This window comes from Grampus griseus (genome assembly GCF_964374135.1).
Source record: "Grampus griseus genome assembly, chromosome: 6".
NCBI classification, from domain to species: domain Eukaryota; kingdom Metazoa; phylum Chordata; class Mammalia; order Artiodactyla; family Delphinidae; genus Grampus; species Grampus griseus.
Window position 1 is genome coordinate 104981379 of NC_139000.1, and position 20062 is coordinate 105001440.

Here is a 20062-nt window from a genome sequence, read left to right on the forward strand (position 1 = left end):
AACAAGATACTTTTGAAGGGTTGCTTATTAATAATATCTAAACAGACAACAGTACTGTCTTTATTTCAAACTCAGGAGGAGAGACAAAAGTTCTTAGCTTAAAAGTTTAATTTCGATTGTTGCAAAGGATAATATGCTATATCACTTAGCATCAATACATAAAGCTGTAAAACTAAAATACTTCTGTCAAAAAAATCAAAGAGCTAAATGCAATGTGGTACCCTGGATTGGATCCTGGAATAGGAAACAAGCATTAGTGAAAAAACTGGTGCAATTTGAATAAAGACTGGAGTTCAGTTAATAATAGAGTGCTCATGTTAATTTCTTAGTTTTGGTACAGAACGCATGGCCATGTAAGATGTTAACATTGGGGGGAAACTGAGTGGAAGGTATATGGGAGTTTCTGTATTATCTCTGCAACTTTTCTGTGCCTAAAATTATTCACTAAAGTAACAAATTATTATTCAAAAAACAAAATCAAAGACGAAATTGAAAAAAAGTATCACAATGGGAAACAATGTCTGCAGATATAACAAAGTGTTAGGATCTTTAATACATATATAGAGTTCAAATAAATAGATAAAAGTACAACACCTCTGATAAGTAAATGGGCAAAAAAGGAACAATTTACAGATGACATAAAAATTTTTCTGGAAAGCAGTTTAGATTTGTATAATGAACATTAAAAGCTATTTATACCCTTTGTTCCAGTAATCTTATTTTTAGTAACTAACCCAAAGCAAAAGATGTAGTCATATATACACAGAATGATATTAATTGAAAATTTATCACTAAAAGGAAAAAAATTGGGAAAAGCCTGTCCACCCCTTCAGACAATAGTTAAGTAAATTATACTACATATAAATGATGATTAATGATGTAATAATGCAGTCAAGCAATAATTATGGTCTCAAAGATTTTATAATGCTCTAATCTAGTATTAAAAAATTTAAAGGCAGGATTCACAATTAAATATGCAGCACGATCCCTATATAGAAAGAAGAAATACATCAGATTCTAACAGTGATATTATTTCTGGACAGTGGGATCACGGGTTCAGTTTTTTTTACTGTTCTCTGTTAACTTGTTATCTTTTTCTATAGTAAACATGTATTACACACATATTAAAAACAAATATCAAAAAATAAAAATTCAAAAACAACCTACTCTTATTTTAGCAGTCCTGAATTCTACCCAATCAGACATTTTGACAATAAGAAAAGCATGTAATGGGTCAAGAGTGCACTTGAAGGGCACACACCCGGCTAGGACACCATCCACAGGGGCCCACAAGGGCTTGCCCAGGAGCTTGTAGTTTTCAATATTTTTAACTGAGGATCTGGATGAAGAAATTCAGAACATGCTGATTAAATGTGCAAGTCATCTTTAGGGTGGACTACCACTTATTCAAGATTATCTTCCTGTGTTGGGGGAGAAAAAACTCTAAGCAAAGGATAAAATTCAATGGCTACCAATAAAAGTGAATTTTTATTATTAGTCACTAACAATAAGTCAAATATAAATAACAACGAAAAGTCCTATGGACAAACATGAATAATATGCACATGGGATGGAGAAGCCTGCCTGGATCTAAAAACAGAAAAAAAGGACCTTCACCACAACTAAAATGGAGAGAAAAAAACTGTATTTAAAAAGGTGGGGAGGGGAGGGTGCACACCATAATGCTGGGATATGTTGTACAAATGACGTATGTGGTACAGAACGATGTACAAATTATTATTATTATTATTTTTTTTGTGGTATGCGGGCCTCTCACTGTTGTGGCCTCTCCCATTGCGGAGCACAGGCTCCGGACGCGCAGGCCCAGCGGCCATGGCTCATGGGCCCAGCCGCTCCGTGGCATGTGGGATCTTCCCGGACCGGGGCACGAACCCGTGTCCCCTGCATCGGCAGGCGGACTCTCAACCACTGCGCCACTATGGAAGCCCAAAAATTCCTTTTAAAGTAGAAGCTTCGTAGAATACTGTGTCTATTAGGCTATCACACCACTAAACGGGATTAAGCACACCCTATATATATGTACGTCACAGTCCCATCCTAAGGCACTACTGGATCCACTGTAAAAGTTAAGTTGCTCTATTTCTTCCTACCCCTGACTTTTTTTGGCCAGGCGAGTTGGATTCAAATATCCATCTAAATAATCCTAAAAAGGTTCACCCACTTCATATTGTTCAATAATTTACCCATCCTAGGATTTGATCAAACAATTTCCTGTTGTAGTAAAACTTGATTTTGCCAAATATACTATTGAAATGAAAAAATAAGCTAGTTTTTCCTATCAGATTTGGTATTATAAATTTAGACAACATGAGCTTGGGCTTTGAACTTTTTTTAGCTTTTAGCTTTTGTAATAGATAGCGGGTAGCATGTGAGAAGGTAAGTGTATAATAGTTTTGTTACTGATTTTCAAAGTGCTGGCTAAGTTACGTCTTCGCTCTCCCACCTTCCCTCCTTCCCTTCTTAATAACAATTCCTCTAAACCCTGGCAATATCACAGATTTGGCTTTCATTAATATAATCTTCACATCACAGACAGGGAAAAACAACAAAATGAAGGTTTCATAGTAATATGAGAAAAATATAGGATTACTTCTATTTCTTTTTAAATTAAAATTAAGAACATTTTTCTTTTCTTACTGCTTGAATGTACTGAATCACAGGAAGAACAGAGACATACCACTCGGCAAAAATCTGGGAAAACTCGAGTGAACTGTTAGCCACCGGGGAGATGAAGTAGAAAGGAATGCTGGAGAGGCCGGCAGAGTCAATGTACTGATACAGGCATTCCAGAAGGTCATAGATCACTCCAGAAGGGTAGCAGGGGACCAACACGTTTCCTCCGTTCCGGACTGTCAGTGCTAGAAAGGTTGAAGCCACACAACATTGTAAATCAACTATACTTCAATTAAAAAAAAAAAACAAAGAAAAGAAAGGTTGAAGCCAGAGGGGGAAAAAAAGTAGTATCAAAAGAACAGTTTAACACAGGGAGAACAGAACTTTAAAAATAATATTTGCATTTCTCTCATTTCCTACATCTGTTCCTCTAATTCACTTCGTATGTATAACAATTTACTTCTTTTGAAGACTAGCACCGGAGTGGGAGGATCCAGAGGCTGACTGATGATCAGCTGAGTTTTTAACCAGTGTCTCAGTGCCTGGGAACAGGGTGTGCAGTTAGGGGTCTGGGTTGTCAAGGTTCCCAATGGCAGATGAGCTTCAGGACAGACCCTCCAAGCTCCTTCTCTTTTTAGCTCCTGCTCAAAGCTCTGTTGGATTTGTCTCTCTTCAGCCTCTGACCACTGCTGAATGACCTATAAGGAAACAGGCCAAGTTTTTCTGTTTGACTCATTTTAGTAGCATTTTCTTTCATTAATGTTTTGGCTATAAGAAAATCCTCTATACTTTAAATACTTAAAATAAGTTATCAAATGAGGAATTGCAACTTACGGTAAAATCATATTAGAAGCTATAATTGGCTAAAAAAAGGCCAAAGATCTCTTAAGTTTGTTTTTTGTTCAGTTTCCAACATAGACTGAAACAAGCAGCCGTTTGGGTACAGAACTTGAAGTCTCTGATGACTTTTATCCTTCTCCTACATGTTCCCAACTCTGACATCCAGGTTCTCCTGGATGCTGTGCCTGGAATACTGGCCGACTTGCTATTACTAGAGTATGGAACCACGGAAAAGACCAGATAACCATCAGCGCTCAAGAGGCCTGGCTCTAGACCCGCCTCAGTCACAAGCTATGGGACCTTAGTTAGGCCACTGTAACCTCCTGGGCCTCAGCTTCCTCATCGCTGATGAGAGGAGTGAACTAGATCAGTGGTTTTCAAGCTTTATTTTGCATGGAAACTGCCAGAACATGTTAAAAATGCAACTTTTCTATGGGTCTCTCTTACTAGGTCTGTGGTGGGGCCTCAAAATTTGCATTTTTGAGAAGTGGCCTCACTGATGTTGAGGCAGGTGGTTAGTGGACCCCACTTTGAGAAACAGTGGATTAGATGTAAAGTTCCTTTAAGACCTGAAGTTCTTTGAGTCCATGATTCTGGATTATACACAAACATACAAATCAAAGATTCTATTTGAGACCAGTCTGATACTTTTTCCAAGCTAAGAATAAACTACCTTTGTCTTAAAATCAGCAAAGAACAAAAAAAGACTAGGATTATTGGCAAGGGCAAGTGAAATTTCAAAGGATAGTGCCTTCCATGTAAATATTAGATGACAACCACTTCTTTCCCCCAGAGTTGCCAGGGATGGAGGGCCTGAGCGTATTAACTCCTCTTTGGCAACAGTTTTGGAGTGAAGGTTTGTGTCTCCTAAAGTTCATGTATTGAAGCCCTTACCCCCAATTAGGTATTAGGAGGGGGAACCTTTGGGAGGTACCCACATCTAGATGAGGCCATTAGGCCATTAGGGTGGAGCCCCCATGATGGGATTAGCACACTTATAAGAAGAGGAAGAGGAAGAGGCACCAGAACAGCTTTTCTTCACCAGTGAGGACACAGCAGGAAGGCTGCCGTCTGCAAGCCAGAAAGAGGGTCCCTCACCAGAACCCAGCCATGCTGGCAACCTTCTGACTTCCTAGCCTCCAGAACTATGAGAAATTAGTGTTGCTTAAAGCTTATACTAAGGTATTTTGTTACAGTAGCCTAAGCTAAGACAATACGCAACCTACACATTTCTAAAAGAAATGCAGCATTTCTAGATTTTACGGACAATTATATCCAAAGAAACATACATTTCTTCCAGGTAGCAAATACCCAACAAGTCTCTCAATTCAGTCTTCCCCCAAAAGAAGAAAAAAATCATACCAACCAAATAGTGGGGAAAAAAATACAACTGTTTCACCTGTATCACTGTTGTGAATTCAAAGTATCAACAGTCTTTTCTGTGTTATTATTTGCAAAGCAAAGATATGATTCTTTCCTTCTTTAACTTTGCTTACCCTATAAGCACCCCTGACCCACTCCCAAATCCCACCAGAAAACAAGAAGAATAAGAGTTTCTACATAAATCAAGTGGGCGAAATGTTGAGCATTTGTTGTATAAAGTGCTAAAAATTCTAATTTACCGTTATAAACACTATTGTGCTTTCAGATTTAAGTTGCTTAAGAATTGCTTTTGTTGACAACAGTAGGCTTTGAAGGATGAGCAGAAAGGGTGGGAATAAATGGGGGGAAAGGCCGTAGCAGGGGGCATCAGAGGGTGTGAATGTGAAGGAAAGGGACAAAAAATACCACAGAATCAAGGTACCAAAAAATAAATGTAAAACATTTTATCTTGTTTAAGATTTGCATTGGATACATACACAGGTTGCTGCAGAACTCTCCCACCATGCTGTCTGGGTTTGCAGTGGGAATCTGGGTAAGGCCTGTCAGAATGAGAACATCGCTGTTTTTGAGAGAAGCTTGGTCCATGGGCTGAAAAACCACAGAGAACTATGATTAGTAATTTAAAAAAGAAAAGGTTAGATATAAGTAGTAAAGGAGAATACAGTTATTGCTCTTTCCATGTCCAACTCATCATCAAATCATCTCACCTCCTCTAATGAAAAGTCTATCACTGAACAGCGGTTGCCCAAGGGGGATGGGGACCCATGGGAGGGAACTTTATGGGGTGATAGTTCTATGTCTTGTTTGGTATGGTGATGACATGATATGAAAATTCATGAATTGTGCATTTAAGAACTTTGGGTTTCACTATACATAAATTTTACCTCAATGAAAAATAAGCACATTATCTTATATTTCTATAATGCTTTGCTCTTTTCAAAAGGCTATCTCACACACATCGTTGGTGGCCCTCAAACTTGAGCGTGCATCAGAATCACCTGGAGGTGGATCACTGGGCCCCACCCCCAGAGCTTCCGATTCAGGTTTGAGGAGGGCCTGAAAATCTGCATTTCTAACAAGCTCCCAGGAGATGGTCCTGTTGCCGGTCTGGGGATCATGCCTTGAGAACCACTGCACTATACAATTTGGTTCTCAAAACAGCTCTGCCAAGTACATGAAATAGGGTACATTTTGAAAATACCGAAGTTGGGACTCAAAGAGCTGGGGTGCGTTTCCCTAAGAGTCAGTGGCAGAGGAGCAAAGGAGGACACTGGATTAGGAACCAGAAATGTAAAGCCTCCTTCAATTCCATTACCAGCACTGGACCTCAGCCAAGCCTCCGAGCTGGGTTTCTTATAGAATGGGCCTATTTCTTGACCCATCTCCCTTCAGTGGCTTCTGAGAGTCTCATGTACTAATACACATGATCTTCCCGTAGACTATGAAGTCCTATGGTGTACTATTGTGTGGTCCTTAGGAGGATTTATTTTTGAATTTAACTTTGTTTTCAGAGCATTACAAAAAAATACTAATTACTTTTTCCAAATAAATCAGGATTAAAATTGGAAACAAAAATGAAGGCCCATGTAAGGATGTATTGTACAACATGGGGAATATAGCCAATATTTTGCAATAACTGTAAATAGAAAGTAACCTTTAAAAATTGTAAAAAAATTTTTAAAAATTTAAAAAGTACTTAATAAGAGGAATAGAAAGGGAAAAAAACGAAGGCCCATGGATTGAGATGCTGGAGAGCTCATCAATGTTTTCACTTTGTAATGCATCTTTTCCTCAGTTTCATTTAACATACTCACCAGAACATAAGAAAAAAGCCAGAAACACCGTTTACTGAGAAGCCTTATCCCTCTTCTTTCTGTTCCACCCAGACATCCCCCCCGCAAATTTCAAATAGCAGTGCAGCAAACATCTACCATCTGCATTGCTATCTCTGAGTATACATGCCTTTTGATGTATCATCCTTTAGCATTTTATATACACAAGGATATATGGGCTTCATTATTTTTTAAAATAACATGAGTGTGGTTATATAAGTTGCTTTATAACCTGAAAAATACTTCTTTCACACGAATAAAGGAGAAGTACAGTTGTGACAATTACAATGAGTAGCTTCTAATTCCTATTTGCACAGATACATAACACTGCGTGTAAGAGCTTTTCTTCTCAGGCAGAACTAACCTACCTATTTGCACTTCTCCAACACACACACACACACACATACGTTCATTGTTTCCAGAGAAGGAGGAAAGGAGAAGTAAAGTACAGAGGTTTATAGCAGCTGATGTGTAATGAGCCTGGGAACGTTCATTGTGTGCACACACCAAGCAGAAGGAAACTGGAACGGTGACCAAAAGGACCGAGCTTCACTGGATAGCATATTCAGCTTAAAAGCACAATTTTATAAGAATCTTATTAGAACAAGCCACTAATGATTCACAGGGCTGATGGGGGGGTTCAGAGGGCCTAGGAACCTCCTGAAATGGTACACACAATTCCGTGTGCCTGTATACATTTTTCCACAGATTTAATTAGGTTGTCATTTGGGGCCATGACCCCCAAAAGGTTAATTAAGGACTACTGATCTAAACAAAGACTCAGTGGGGAGAAAACTCTGGCACTGAAAACATTATCATCTCTGAACCTCAGCCATTACCACTGCCTTCCTTTGAAAATTAAATGCCCATAATAAAAAACAAAGGCAGTACTACAACATGACTACCACCGAGCTGGACACTGAGATACTTCATGATCAAGTCAGACTAGATGTTCATAGTTTTAGCCCTAAAACTTGGGAGACATTTCTTGTGGATTCCCAGGGCTACTATAAAAAAAGTAGTCTTAAAAGGCTTTTAGTGACTCTCTCCAAACCAAGCTGACACCACCACCATCTCCATTTCACCACCAAAGAGCAAATGCATATATTACTGGTGTCAGTGGTCACTCGCTGAGTGCCTGAAGTGGGAACATTTTGTTTAAACACACAAAAACAGAAAATTCCACTGTGTCCAAGAATCAAATAAAAATACCTTACAAAGTTGACAGTCACAATCAAACTTGTGGAATAAAATTTTGAAAAAGCCTAGGTCCAAGGATGCTGTGGTCTTTGTGCTGGTCCCTCTGCTGATTAATTTTTTTATACATATATGTATTTTTTAATTAAAAAATTTTTTTTAGCTGTGTTGGGTCTTTGTTGCTGTGCATGGCTTTCTCTAAGTTACAGCATGCGGGCTTCTCACTGAGGCTCCTCTTGCTGTGGAGCAGGACTCTAGGCACGCAGGCTTTAGTAGTTGCAGCATGTGGGCTCATAGTTGCGGCACTCAGGCCCTAGAGGGCACGGGCTTCAGTAGTTGTGCGTGGGCTCTAGGGCGTGCAGGCTTCAGTAGTTGCAGCATGTGGGCTCAGCAGTTGCGGCACTTGGGCCCTAGAGCGCATGGGCTTCAGTAGTTGTGGCACGTGGGCTCTAGGGCGTGCAGGCTTCAGTAGTTGCAGCATGTGGGCTCAGTAGTTGTGGCACTCGGGCCCTAGAGTGCATGGGCTTCAGTAGTTGTGGCTCGTGGGCTCTAGAGTGCAGGCTCAGTAGTTATGGCACACGGGCTTAGCTGCTCCACGGCATGTGGGATCTTCCCAGACAAGGGATTGAACCCGTGTCCCCTGCATTGGCAGGTGGATTCTTAACCACTGTGCCACAGGGAAGTCCCCTCTGCTGATTAATTTTTACTGGACACTTTGCACAGGGCATGAGAAAAAGGAGATCCAGTTTCTAGGCCCTAGAAGCTTATGACCGAGTTGAAGAGAAAACAAGTATGTATAATCAAAAAGGAGGATTTTCCCAAAAGCCATAAAAAATGTAATTCAAATTTCTTGAGTCTGCACTGAGTATCTAAGTGCCAGGACGAATGCAGACTAGACGGCTGCACTAGGCCAGGGGAGGTTACTTGTATATGGTTTTTTGGCAGATGAAGTTTTGGTTCTAGTTTTCTTTCTCTCTTTGGCTAAGGAACTTAAGACTCAATTTCAGGCGGACTTTGGAATGGCTGAGTGACACCCCTCTCCCCCAAACCCCCCACACCAAGACGTCCCTCCTACATGTGCCCTCATGGCCTCCAAGACTCACTATCCCAGCACCAACCACACTGAATTGTAATCGCCTGTTTACCTGTCTGTGTCCCCCATGGGACTATGAAGCTCCCTGAGAGCAAGGACTTTGTATCCTTACTTCCTGGCAAGATGCCTGGCACACAGCAAACAGTAAATAAACATTCACTGAATAAATGAACACATGAAAAGAACATGCATTCTGGTAAGCAAAGTGAGAACATTCCATGCTAGGAAACAGGCACTACAAGTCAGGAACATGAGATAAGCGTGTCAACAGCGGGAGGAGGGCCAGGGAAGGCAGAGGGCAGGGGAAGGCAGCCTGTAGATGCCAAACGGATTTATTTGAGAAAAGAAATTAGGAAAAAGAGAGAAAGTATTATTGGTTAAGGGCCTAAAAGGTCAGAATTGTGAAGACTGATAGGCTAGGCAATAAGGAGTCAATGGTCTCAAGCCGGAGGATGACATTTTTAAACAATAAACACAGACAATAGCTGAAGGAAGGGGAGTGAGACCAAACAGACGGAGAACACTTTGAAGGCAGCCCAGACAGACATAAAGGGAAAAAAATTACAACTTCATGGCATTTGAGGAGCTGGAAGAAGCAGATCTACACATCATACAAAACAATTAACAGACTTTGGGGAATGGATTGAATATACAGGACAAGGGAGAAAGCAGACTTTAACATGCTCCAAAATCTGAAGTCAGAAATGCAGTCAAAGGGAAATTCAGATGCAGCGATTTAAAAGAATAAGGAGGCAATAATAAGTCCAGCATCGGCAAGCTGCAGGTGTTCTGAGGGTAGGGAAATGATTTAATCTGAGCTTAAAGATAAAACAGTGGCATGTGATGTATATGGAGATCTGCTAGGTACCTTCATCAAAGTACGTAACAGAAATGTCAGTTCATTTGGAGTGAGGAAAAGAGAAGTGGGTCTAGGGCCAAGGCTGGAGGGACACTGTAAGGAACGTGGGAGAGGGGCAAAGACAAGAGAAGTACAAGATGCAGTGAAGAGCTTCCTACCTGTAAAACTCAGGGGTTTGGGAAAGGTTAAGTTTATGGTGCATTCACCCTGTAATATGGCAAAAGATCAGGTAGAGCAAGAAGAGGAATACAACAACAACAAAAAGATTGCTACAGAAGCCTAGACTAAAAGGAATGTCAACAAGAGACTGATGAATGGTGCAGCTGTGAGATGCTGTGGAAAACGGAAAAAGTTAAGTTTGACCAGAAACTGATCACTGTTGAGCTAGAGATGTGAAATAAATCCAGGAGGTAAAAGATGAGAAAGTAATGTTCACAGACCAAGTTGAACAAGGTGAACAGGAGAAATCTCATCATGGTTAAGAGAGAGGCTACGGCAGCAGGTGATGAGACAGTCTTCTGAAAGCCTTTTTCCATATTAAAACCCCTCTGATTTGCTTAAAGGCAGAAAAGGAGGAATCCGTGAAAAAGTTAATGACCCAATGACCTATGCTTCTTTGATGACAGGAAGTAGGAAGTATATTTGGAATCATGAAGCACATCATACCCAGCCTTCTATGGCCAATTAAAAGCCCACTCTTCCAAGAGGTCTCCTAATCCCCAACAGGAAGGGGTGCACCCTACTTCTGAATCCCATGGTACTTCACTGGATTTCTGATCTGAAAGGATCAATCACTTGTACCCTGGAGAAAAGTCCTGTGGCACTCATCTTCTTTCTCTATGGTAACTTGTGTAAATCCGGCACCTACCCATCTATGTTCCCCTTACAGCCTAGCACATTTCAGTGCCCAAAGCAGGGGTTTAGGAAATACAACAGACTAGATGACGGAAGGAAGGAATGAATAAACAAGTGAATGCACGTAAGTAGCATATATTACTTTTGAGAGAAGGAAATACTCTGCAGAGAGAAGCTGTCTGCCAGAGAAGAAACAAAACAGCAAGTGTGGAAAGAAACAGACAGGAGTCCAGCAAGTTGTTCAGTCTCTCCCCCCTCGCCTCATGGGATCTGCTTACTAAGCCCCATTCTCCAAACCAACCACAAACCGTGTGCAGCTCAGCTTCCTCACCGCTCCTGCCCCCAAATATATCAAGTTTAACTTTTACTGGTTGGTACTACGTTGCCAGTGAGGACAGAGCTTTGCTTCCTCAGGACCAACCTGAGGAGGCCGAGGCTTTGGGACAACTTGGGGCTGCACCCATGGACAGGAACAAGCTTCCTGCCCACAGCCCTGGCAGCTGAGGAAGGGACTGTATGCTGTGGTTTGTCCCAGATATTTTTCCTAAATAACATTTCGGGGACATGGCTGTGTCCTTTACCCAGGAAGAGTGGGCCCTTCGTGGACATATCCCAGGGACAGCTAGCTGTACAGAGATGTGATGCTGAAGAATGTCAGTCATCTGGTCTCCGTAGAGTAACTGAGGCCCAGAGAAGTGATAGTTTTCAGGTTGCCCCCTCTTGACGGGTCAACACTCAGCCCCGGCCTGGCTCTCACGCAGTGGGCTCTGATGCTACAGAAGGGACTGCAGAATTGAAGCCCAGGTGTTCCATGGGGACCAGGTTACCAGGGGAGCAAAGGAAGCCTCAACCACCTATATTAACATGAGTTTTGTGGATGCGGGACAATGTCTTTGTGCTGACCTTCATCCCCAGCTCTGCTCTGTGCATGAGGGTAACCATGTGATTTTAACCCCCCAGTTCTGTACCAGGGTAACTCTGACACTCCTAGAAAATTCCCAAGGACTGAACCTGATTGACTGTAAGATCCCCATGAAGCCAGGTCTGGAGCAAGAAGTAGCAGCCTACAGATATTTCCATCAGAAGACTAAGGACTGGCTGAAAAATGCTAACATGTACATCCACATGAAGATTTGGAGCAAGTCACTGATTTATTACAATAAAATAAAATACAGTAGAAAAACCAAAAAGACAAAAAAACCTTTTACTGCAGAGCATCTAGATTAAAGAATTGCATAAACAATAACAAAACATTTGGGGAATTCAGAGGGAAGAAGAAAAATATAAAAAAAAAAAAACAGAGCAAAACAACCCAAGCAACTGCCTGAGCTCTAAAAACCTGATTCAAGGACTCCAAATTTAAGATATTTTCTTTAGATTTAAGGGAAGAATCTACATTTATTACTGCCAAAGTCTTTAAGACCTCAGGAAAACAAACCAGGAGGAGCATCTCCCTGAACTCCAAAGGGAGAAGGATAGGAAGGGGAGACAGAGTAAATATGGGCAGTGTGGGGTAGAAGGAAACATTCTCTCATGCCAGCTACCAGCCTCCTCCAACCCCAAGGGCAAGAAGGAATTCCCACTGTGAACATCAGAAGCTTCAGGGAATTGACTGCGTAGAAATTCTCAATTAATTAAAAAAAATTTACTTCTTACAAAAAAGAAGATTCTTTCCAAAGTTCTAAGTCAGGGATTCTTAACCTGATGAATAACAATGGGCTTCTGAGCTCTATAAACTCACAGTCTCCAGAAAATAAATGTAAAACCTTGTGTAGGTGTGCAGATTAAAAAAAAAAAAGTTCTCATCAAATTCTTACCACCAGGCTTGTGGGTCCATGACCCACAAAATGTTAAGAACCACTGTTCTAAGGCAGAAGTTCCCAAATGGAGAGAAGTTTCCTGCTCTCAATACATCTCTAGCCTCATTCTTCCTGATAGCCACCACCCATCTACTAAGATGTTCTTAGTGGTTCATGGCCTCATAAGGTTTACCTCTTGGTGAACATTTCTCAAGTATTCTTGAAAAAAGAAGAGTAAATCTCGAAGGCTTATGAGATTTATGGGAAATAAGGTTGGGAAGAAAGAAAAAATGAACAAAGTTCACTGTTGTCTAAATATGCAATATATTCACCACCCTACGTATATTTTAAATAACATGAGACTAAATTTCTGGACACTACTGACAATGGTGGGCGGGGGGGAAGGTGGGAGGGAGGAAGGAAGAGGAAAAAGATGGGAGGGACAAGAGGAAGGTGTGGCTCTGGAGGGAGAGATACAGACAGTGATAAGATACTCACAGGAAGGACAAATGAAGGAATAACCCGGAAGAATAAAAATAAAATATATATGGATAGCTAACAAGAATCTACTGTATAGCACAAGGAACTCTACTCAATATTATGTAACAACCTAAATGGGAAAAGAATTTGAAGAAGAATAGATACATGTATACATATAACTGAATCACTTTGCTGTCCACCTGAAACTGATACAACATCGTTAAATCAACTCTACTGCAATATAAAATAAAAAGTTAAAAGATATATATGTCTTCAAACTTGCAGAAGGAAATTTAGACTTCTAAAAGAAGGCAAGAAAACATGGGGAAAAGAATGAAGTAAACAAAAAAACATGAAGATGGCAAAAATAAGCCCCCAATACAATAGTGATTATAAGAAACATAAACGGTTTCACTAATCAAAGAGACTCTCTAGATTGAAAAAGGAAAAAAAAAAAAATTCCCTTACTATGTTGTCTACAAGGGATTCAGTAGAAAAGACACAGAAAGAGTGGAAAAAAAAAAAAGGGATGAAAAACACTAGCAGGCAAGTATGGAAGGGGAAAAAGTCTCCTGGTTTTTAATGTGGTTTTGATAGAGAAAAAAAGAAAACATCCTGATAGAAGGAATAATTGATCAATAAGACACAATGATCACATGAACATATATACTCCTGAGTATACAGCTTAAAAATATAAAAAGCAATAATCAGTAAAACTGTAAGGAGAAATAGATACATCAACAAATAACACATCCTTTTCAGAAACTGGTAGCTAAGGAAAGATAGGAGACTTAAAAACACAACAGACTCAAATGAATAAATACATACAGAAGAAATTTTCACTCAGCACGGAATACACAGTCTTTTCCAACATATGTTGAACATTTACCAAAAAGGATTGTGTTTCAAAGTAAGCCAAACAAATTTCAAAGAATCAGTATACTCTTATTATAATGTAAAAGAAAATTAGAGAAGAATCCTGAAATGTAAGTATAACATGACAAAAGTCTTGTCTAACGCTAAGTCTAACCATACTGGGATAGACTAGAAACAAACAAAAGTATACTATAAAATAACCTTTGGTTATTTAAATCAGGAACATTAAGAAGGAAATTATGATATGCTTAGATATGAATGACAAAGCACTTCTTATCAACATTTAACAGTTAAATGATACTGAGAGAAACTGACAGCTTTAAGTATACTTATTGGAGAGCAAAGAAAGACTGAAACAAATGAGCTAAGTATTAAAAGAAATGCAGCAAGGTACACCCAAGGAAGGAAATAATAAAGGGCAGAACAGAGAATAGAAATACAACAAAAACCACTGAAAGCAAAAATTTTTCTTTGAAGAAAATCAGTAATCTAGGCAAACCTCTGGCAAGTCTGAACAAGGGGGGAAAAAAAAGACATAATGAAAAAAATTTAGAATGAAAATAGAATTCCACAAAAGTTTAAAATATAAATTGTACACATATAATTCCATGTGTATGATTTTTGAAAACCTAGGAAAAATGGACAAATTTCTGCAAAACTGGCATAACTTTGACCCAGAAAATATAATTCAATAGCTATGAAAAAATTAAAATGGTAATCCCACACTTAGACAATTTTATGGGGAATCTGACTTTCAAGAGAAGATAATCCCTATCTTGTAAATTTCTGGCCATCAGATAAAGAGGGAAAGGTGCCCAAATCATCTGATGAGACTAATGTACCTTGATTCCAAAAACGAATGAAGATAGTACAAGAAAATAATGTATGGGTCCATTTTTCACTTATGGATACAGATTATAAACTTCAATAAAATACTGACCAAATGATTCCAGGAAGGTATTTTGAAAAGAATAAATTATATGATCAAGTAAGATTTATCCCAGGAATGCAAGGATGGTTACATGCGAGAAAAGTTAACATTACAATTCACTACATTAATGGACTCAATGAAAGAAATCACATGATTAACTCACAGACTCAGAAAAAGTATTTGATAAAAATAACACCTATATCTGGTTTTAAAAAATCAGAAAATTAGGAACAGAGGAGAAACTCCTTAACCTGACAAATAAAGACATGTAAGCATCATATTTAATGAAGAGACTAGGAAAGCATTCCCTTTAAAATCAGATATAAAACAATGATGCTGCTATCATCACTTCTGTTTAACATGGAACTAGAGAGCTTAGTTACAAGATGGGAAAAAGAAAAGATACAAGGATTGGAAGCTTAGTGACAAAACTCTTACTTCTTTGCAGATACTACCATCAACAGATAAATATCAGAATTACTATGAGAAATCACCATGGTTGCTGAATATTAGATCGATTTAAGAAATTAATACTGAGACGGTGTGCTCAGTAAAGGCTAGTTCTCTTCCTTTCCCATTTGGGATGCTGTACTTTTTTTGGCCTCAATTCTCCAAACATTCTTATTCAAGACCATTTTTCTTCCTTCCACTGTTTCGCACAGCTCAGTCTTTAATCCTCAGCATGTTATATATTTAAAAAAATCTGATGGCTCTCCAATTTGTCTCCAGGCTTGCCTTCAAATCCAGCTTCCAGCTCTGCATTTCCATCTGTCCAATGTTCTAATTCCTATTCATCACACACACCACCCCCTTCAGAAACTAATGACCGCAGCCGCCTCCCCACCCCCGCCAACTCCTCCTTGTCAACTGGATTAGTGTCATTATAATCATTCTCAGTGTCGTCCAGGCATAAGATCTTTGACTTGTATTTTTCCTTCCCCGAAGACAGTGGTTATTCAAGAAATGTTTGTTGAATTAAAGATCTGCCAATGTTTCTTTAACTTACATTTCCATTCTTACTGTTACAGGCTTAATCCAAAGCCTCATTTCCATATGCTTATTAGATCAGTATAGCTGGCTGCCACATTCTTCCTAGGTCATGGGGTTCCATTACTAAAGCCGATCGGTGATTGGCCCTTTTCTATAAAGTCGAAAAGTATAACTGCCACGATAGGGTGTAATCAGCCACAAACAACCCATGAAGCAAATGGGTGTGACGGTATTCCAACAAAACATTATTTACCAGAACAGGTGGTGTGCTGACCTCTGAAGTAAAGTATCAAGTTTTTTCAAACCAAACCTTTCCTTATCCCTGCTGATTCAATATAGAATCCAATTATCTGGGTAAAAGAAAATCTAATTTACTTTCTTTTTAACATACAATAGTGGTTGCCAGCTAGAAATTAAAATTAATTACTTAGGTATGCTGCTCATTACTTTCAAGACCTTATTTTCCCTTTAAATTTACAGACCTTGTAAGTATAATTTACTGGAAATTACATCAATAGTATTGCAAAGGCAGGACAAATTGGAAGAGTTGGCAGCCAAGTAATCTTTCTGTCTTTTATGGGAGAATATATCAGGAATGATAGAAGCTGCCAATAAAAAATTTGTTTCAATGAAGCAGATTAGGATGACATTGATGGGCTTTTGATTTCAATAAGCGGGAAAGGCCAAGAATTCTGCTAGCTATAGAAAAAAATAGCCACTTGTTCCCTCTAGACCTTGAAATGAAACTTGATTATAAAAAAGGTACAAAAACAATGCAGAGTGGCAGCTCAGAAGAATCCTACTGTTCTGGACTTACAGCAGTCATTCTTTTTCCTATATTAAAATGGGACATGGGCTCCCCCCAAGTTATCTATCTATCCATCCATCCACCCATCCACCGGCTAACTAACAATGTCTAACTAACAATATCTAATCTCCCTTGCCATCCTTTACAAACATGGAAAGAACCAGGATCTATGAAATGAACAATAAATTCTTTACAAATACCTAAAATGGAATAACTAACATTTATAACAATATTTATGCACTTAGGTGCTTGCCAATGTGACTGATAATGAATGACTACCTAAAACTTTCCAATAGCTTCAGTCTATACATTCAAATAAAATCCAAATTTCTCATCATGGCCTACAAAGTCCTACATGGCCTGGTGTCTGCTAACCTCTTGGACATGTCCTGATCATACTTAGTATGCTGCAATCACAATGGTCTCCTCTGCTCTGCAGACATGCCCAGCTTGTTCTGGTGTTAGGAGCCCTTCATCTGCCATGTCCCTGTGGTGCTTTGTCCACAGCTTTACATACCTCATTTCTCCAGGTCTCAGTTCCAATGAGACTGTCCCTAGAAGCTTCCTCTGACCATCCAATTTAAACTAGTCTCCATCATTCTATATATAACTCTGCTTTGTTGTTTTCAGTACTTGTGTCAGAATCTGGAATTACGTTGCTCATTTATTTTCAGCACACCATTCTCTCTCTATACATCAACAAAGGCAGATTCATGAGAAGGGGCTTTGTCTGTGGGTCACCACTGAATCTCTAATACCTAGGTGAGCGCTTGACACATAGTAGGCCCTTAGTAAATATTAAGTAATTAATATTTATTGAGTAAACAAGTGATCAACTCTGTTACACTCATCAGGCTCTGGTTATTGGAAGTGTTGGGAAATCTCTAAATCCTAGAGGTGACCTAAAGGCAGCAGGATCTTACAGAGGAACTATGGACACGAATATTCTAACTCTGATAAAGAGGAGGACATAAAGTCTCAGGAAAGCAAGATGAGTAAGCTCTACAGATCTGCTATACAACGTCGCACTTACAGTCAACAATCATGTATTGTACAGTTACACATTTATTATGAGGGTATATCTTATGTTAAGTGTTCTTACCACAATACAAAAAAGAGTGTTTGGGCTTCCCTGGTGGCGCAGTGGTTGAGAGTCCGCCTGCCGATGCAGGGAACATGGGCTCGTGCCCTGGTCCGGGAAGATCCCACATGCCGCGGAGCGGCTGGGCCCATGAACCATGGCCTCTGAGCCTGCGTGTCCGGAGCCTGTGCTCCGCAATGGGAGAGGCCACAACAGTGAGAGGCCCGCGTACCGCAAAAAAACAAAACAAAACAAAAAAAAAACAGTGTTTGTAGAAACTGAAATTAGGAAGATTTAAAAACAGCTGATGGTACTTTGGACACATTCTGAATTTAGGGTAAATAACCAAAAAGCTGAGCTGTTAAAAGAGAATTTAGAATTACCTGGGGGTGTGTGGTAAGCAAGGAGGATCCAGAGACGTAAGACACTTTCTCATAATGGGATTGGATAATCCAGTTGGAGCTTCCAAGGGCATAGCCAGAGCTTAAAGGAGTCACCTGGACTGCACCAAAAAGTTCCTAGAAAAGAACCACAATAAGAATGTGTGATGAGCATTCAGCAGTACAGTCATGCCAGATAAGTTCGCAGGGAAAAATAACAGAAACATTCTTCTCCACTTAGAAACTATTTTCAAGTGAACCAGAAAGTTTAAAGTAAAACAGAAAGATGATGGAGACCATTTGGGAGACACATCTGACAGTCTTTACTTGTCACATCTCTGAGAGATTCAGTCTATCCACATGGCACCAGGCAACTAGGCCTCACTCATTAAAAGGCAGAGATGCTATATTATGAAACAGACCGAAGAGACAAATACTTCGGTTTTCTTCTTCTTTTTTTCCTTCCCTTTTCAGGTTAGGAACTAATATCTTGGTTGTTCTGTACTTAGTGGCTCTGGGCACAAGTTAACAGGAATGGGAACCCTTATCATGATCAGGTCAGAGCTCAAAAGTTATACTTGCCAAATTATTTCTTGATCTCTTTTATTCTGTTTCCTGTTTCACTAGTCCAAAATCCGTAAAGTGGTGTCACTGTTCTAAAGTAAACAGGATGAGATGCCTTTCTCCTGATTCATTACATGCTAGCCAGCGATGGGGAATGTAAGGGTTAGGAAAGAGTGCCAATAAGAACCTGGGAAAGATGGAGGAAAACAACAGATGTTCTATCTTTTCACTATGTACTAGTACAAGATTTGTAGTGACTGAGTGGCTTAAAAAAGGAAACTAGGGACTTCCCTGGTGGCGCAGTGGTTAAGAATCCGCCTGCCAATGCAGGGGACACAGATTCGAGCCCTGGTCTGGGAAGATCCCACATGCCATGGGACAACTAAGCCCGTGCGCCACAACTACTGAGCCTGCACTCTAGAGCCCCCGAGCCACAACTACTGAAGCCCACGCTCCTAGAGCCTGTGCTCTGCAACAAGAGAAGCCACCGCACGAAGAGTAGCCCCCGCTCACCGCAACTAGAGAAAGCCCGTGCAGCAACGAAGATCCAACACAGCCAAAATAAATTAAAAAAAAAAAAGATACTTAGAAAAAAGGCAGTATAGGATCCTTCCAAAGAACAACAGTATGAATCGGAAGCATTCATCAGTCACTTAAAATCATATTAACACTCACAATTTTCTGAGAATATCCCACCAGCTGGATTTTACTAAGGGCAGAGTTCACCTCTTGCATTGTATAGCATCTTCTCCAGGTTGATACTTCTACTGCATCCTTGAGAGGAGAAGGCAGCAGCCTGCAAATGTATCATAAAGTCAGTTCTTACCTATAGAGGATTCTGTTCAAGTAATTTGTCCATTTAATCTAAGTTGTCCAACTTACTGGCATATCTAAATGTTCACAGGAATCTGTTATAATTGTTTTTTTTCCTGTAAGGTTGGTAGTACTCTCCCCTCTTTCATTTCTGACTCTAGTAATTGCAGCATTCTCTCCTTTTTTTCTTGGTCAGTCTACCTAAAGGTCTGTCAGTTCTGTTGACCTTTTCAAAGAATCAACTTTTGGTTTCATTGATTTTTCTCTATTGTTTTTCTATCCTCTATTTTGTTTATCCAGCATATAGCTGGGTCTTCTTTTTGTCTTTATTTTTTTAAACCCATGTGATAATCTCTGTCATCTGATTGAATTGCTTAAGCCATTCACATTTAATGTTATTACTGATGTAGTTGGCTTATGTCTGCCAATTTAATTTTAGTTTTCTATATATTACATATCTTTTTTGTTCCTCTATTCCTCCCCTACTACTTTTTAAAAACAGTAAGTGAATATTTTCTGATATAGCCTCTTAATTCCTTTCTTGATTTGTTACTTTTTTTTTTTAGTTATTTCCTTAGTGGTTGTTCTGGGGCTTATCATATACATCTTAATATAGAGCATTTCTGTATGACACCTCACATTGTCTT

At 39.6% G+C, this 20062-nt stretch overlaps 1 protein-coding gene across 2 annotated transcripts in view; it reads right to left on the bottom strand.

Moving 5' to 3' along the window:
- INTS9 (integrator complex subunit 9) overlaps positions 1 to 20062 on the bottom strand; it is a 109850-nt gene that overhangs the window by 25622 nt on the left and 64166 nt on the right. For both annotated transcript variants that reach the window (XM_082657415.1, XM_082657414.1), the window contains exons 7-10: positions 19278 to 19398; positions 18042 to 18176; positions 5334 to 5445; positions 2699 to 2879 (exon numbers count right to left, since the gene is read on the bottom strand). In XM_082657415.1, coding sequence (XP_082513541.1) covers positions 2699 to 2879; positions 5334 to 5445; positions 18042 to 18176; positions 19278 to 19398 — 549 coding nt within the window. The remainder of the gene's footprint in view (positions 1 to 2698; positions 2880 to 5333; positions 5446 to 18041; positions 18177 to 19277; positions 19399 to 20062) is intronic.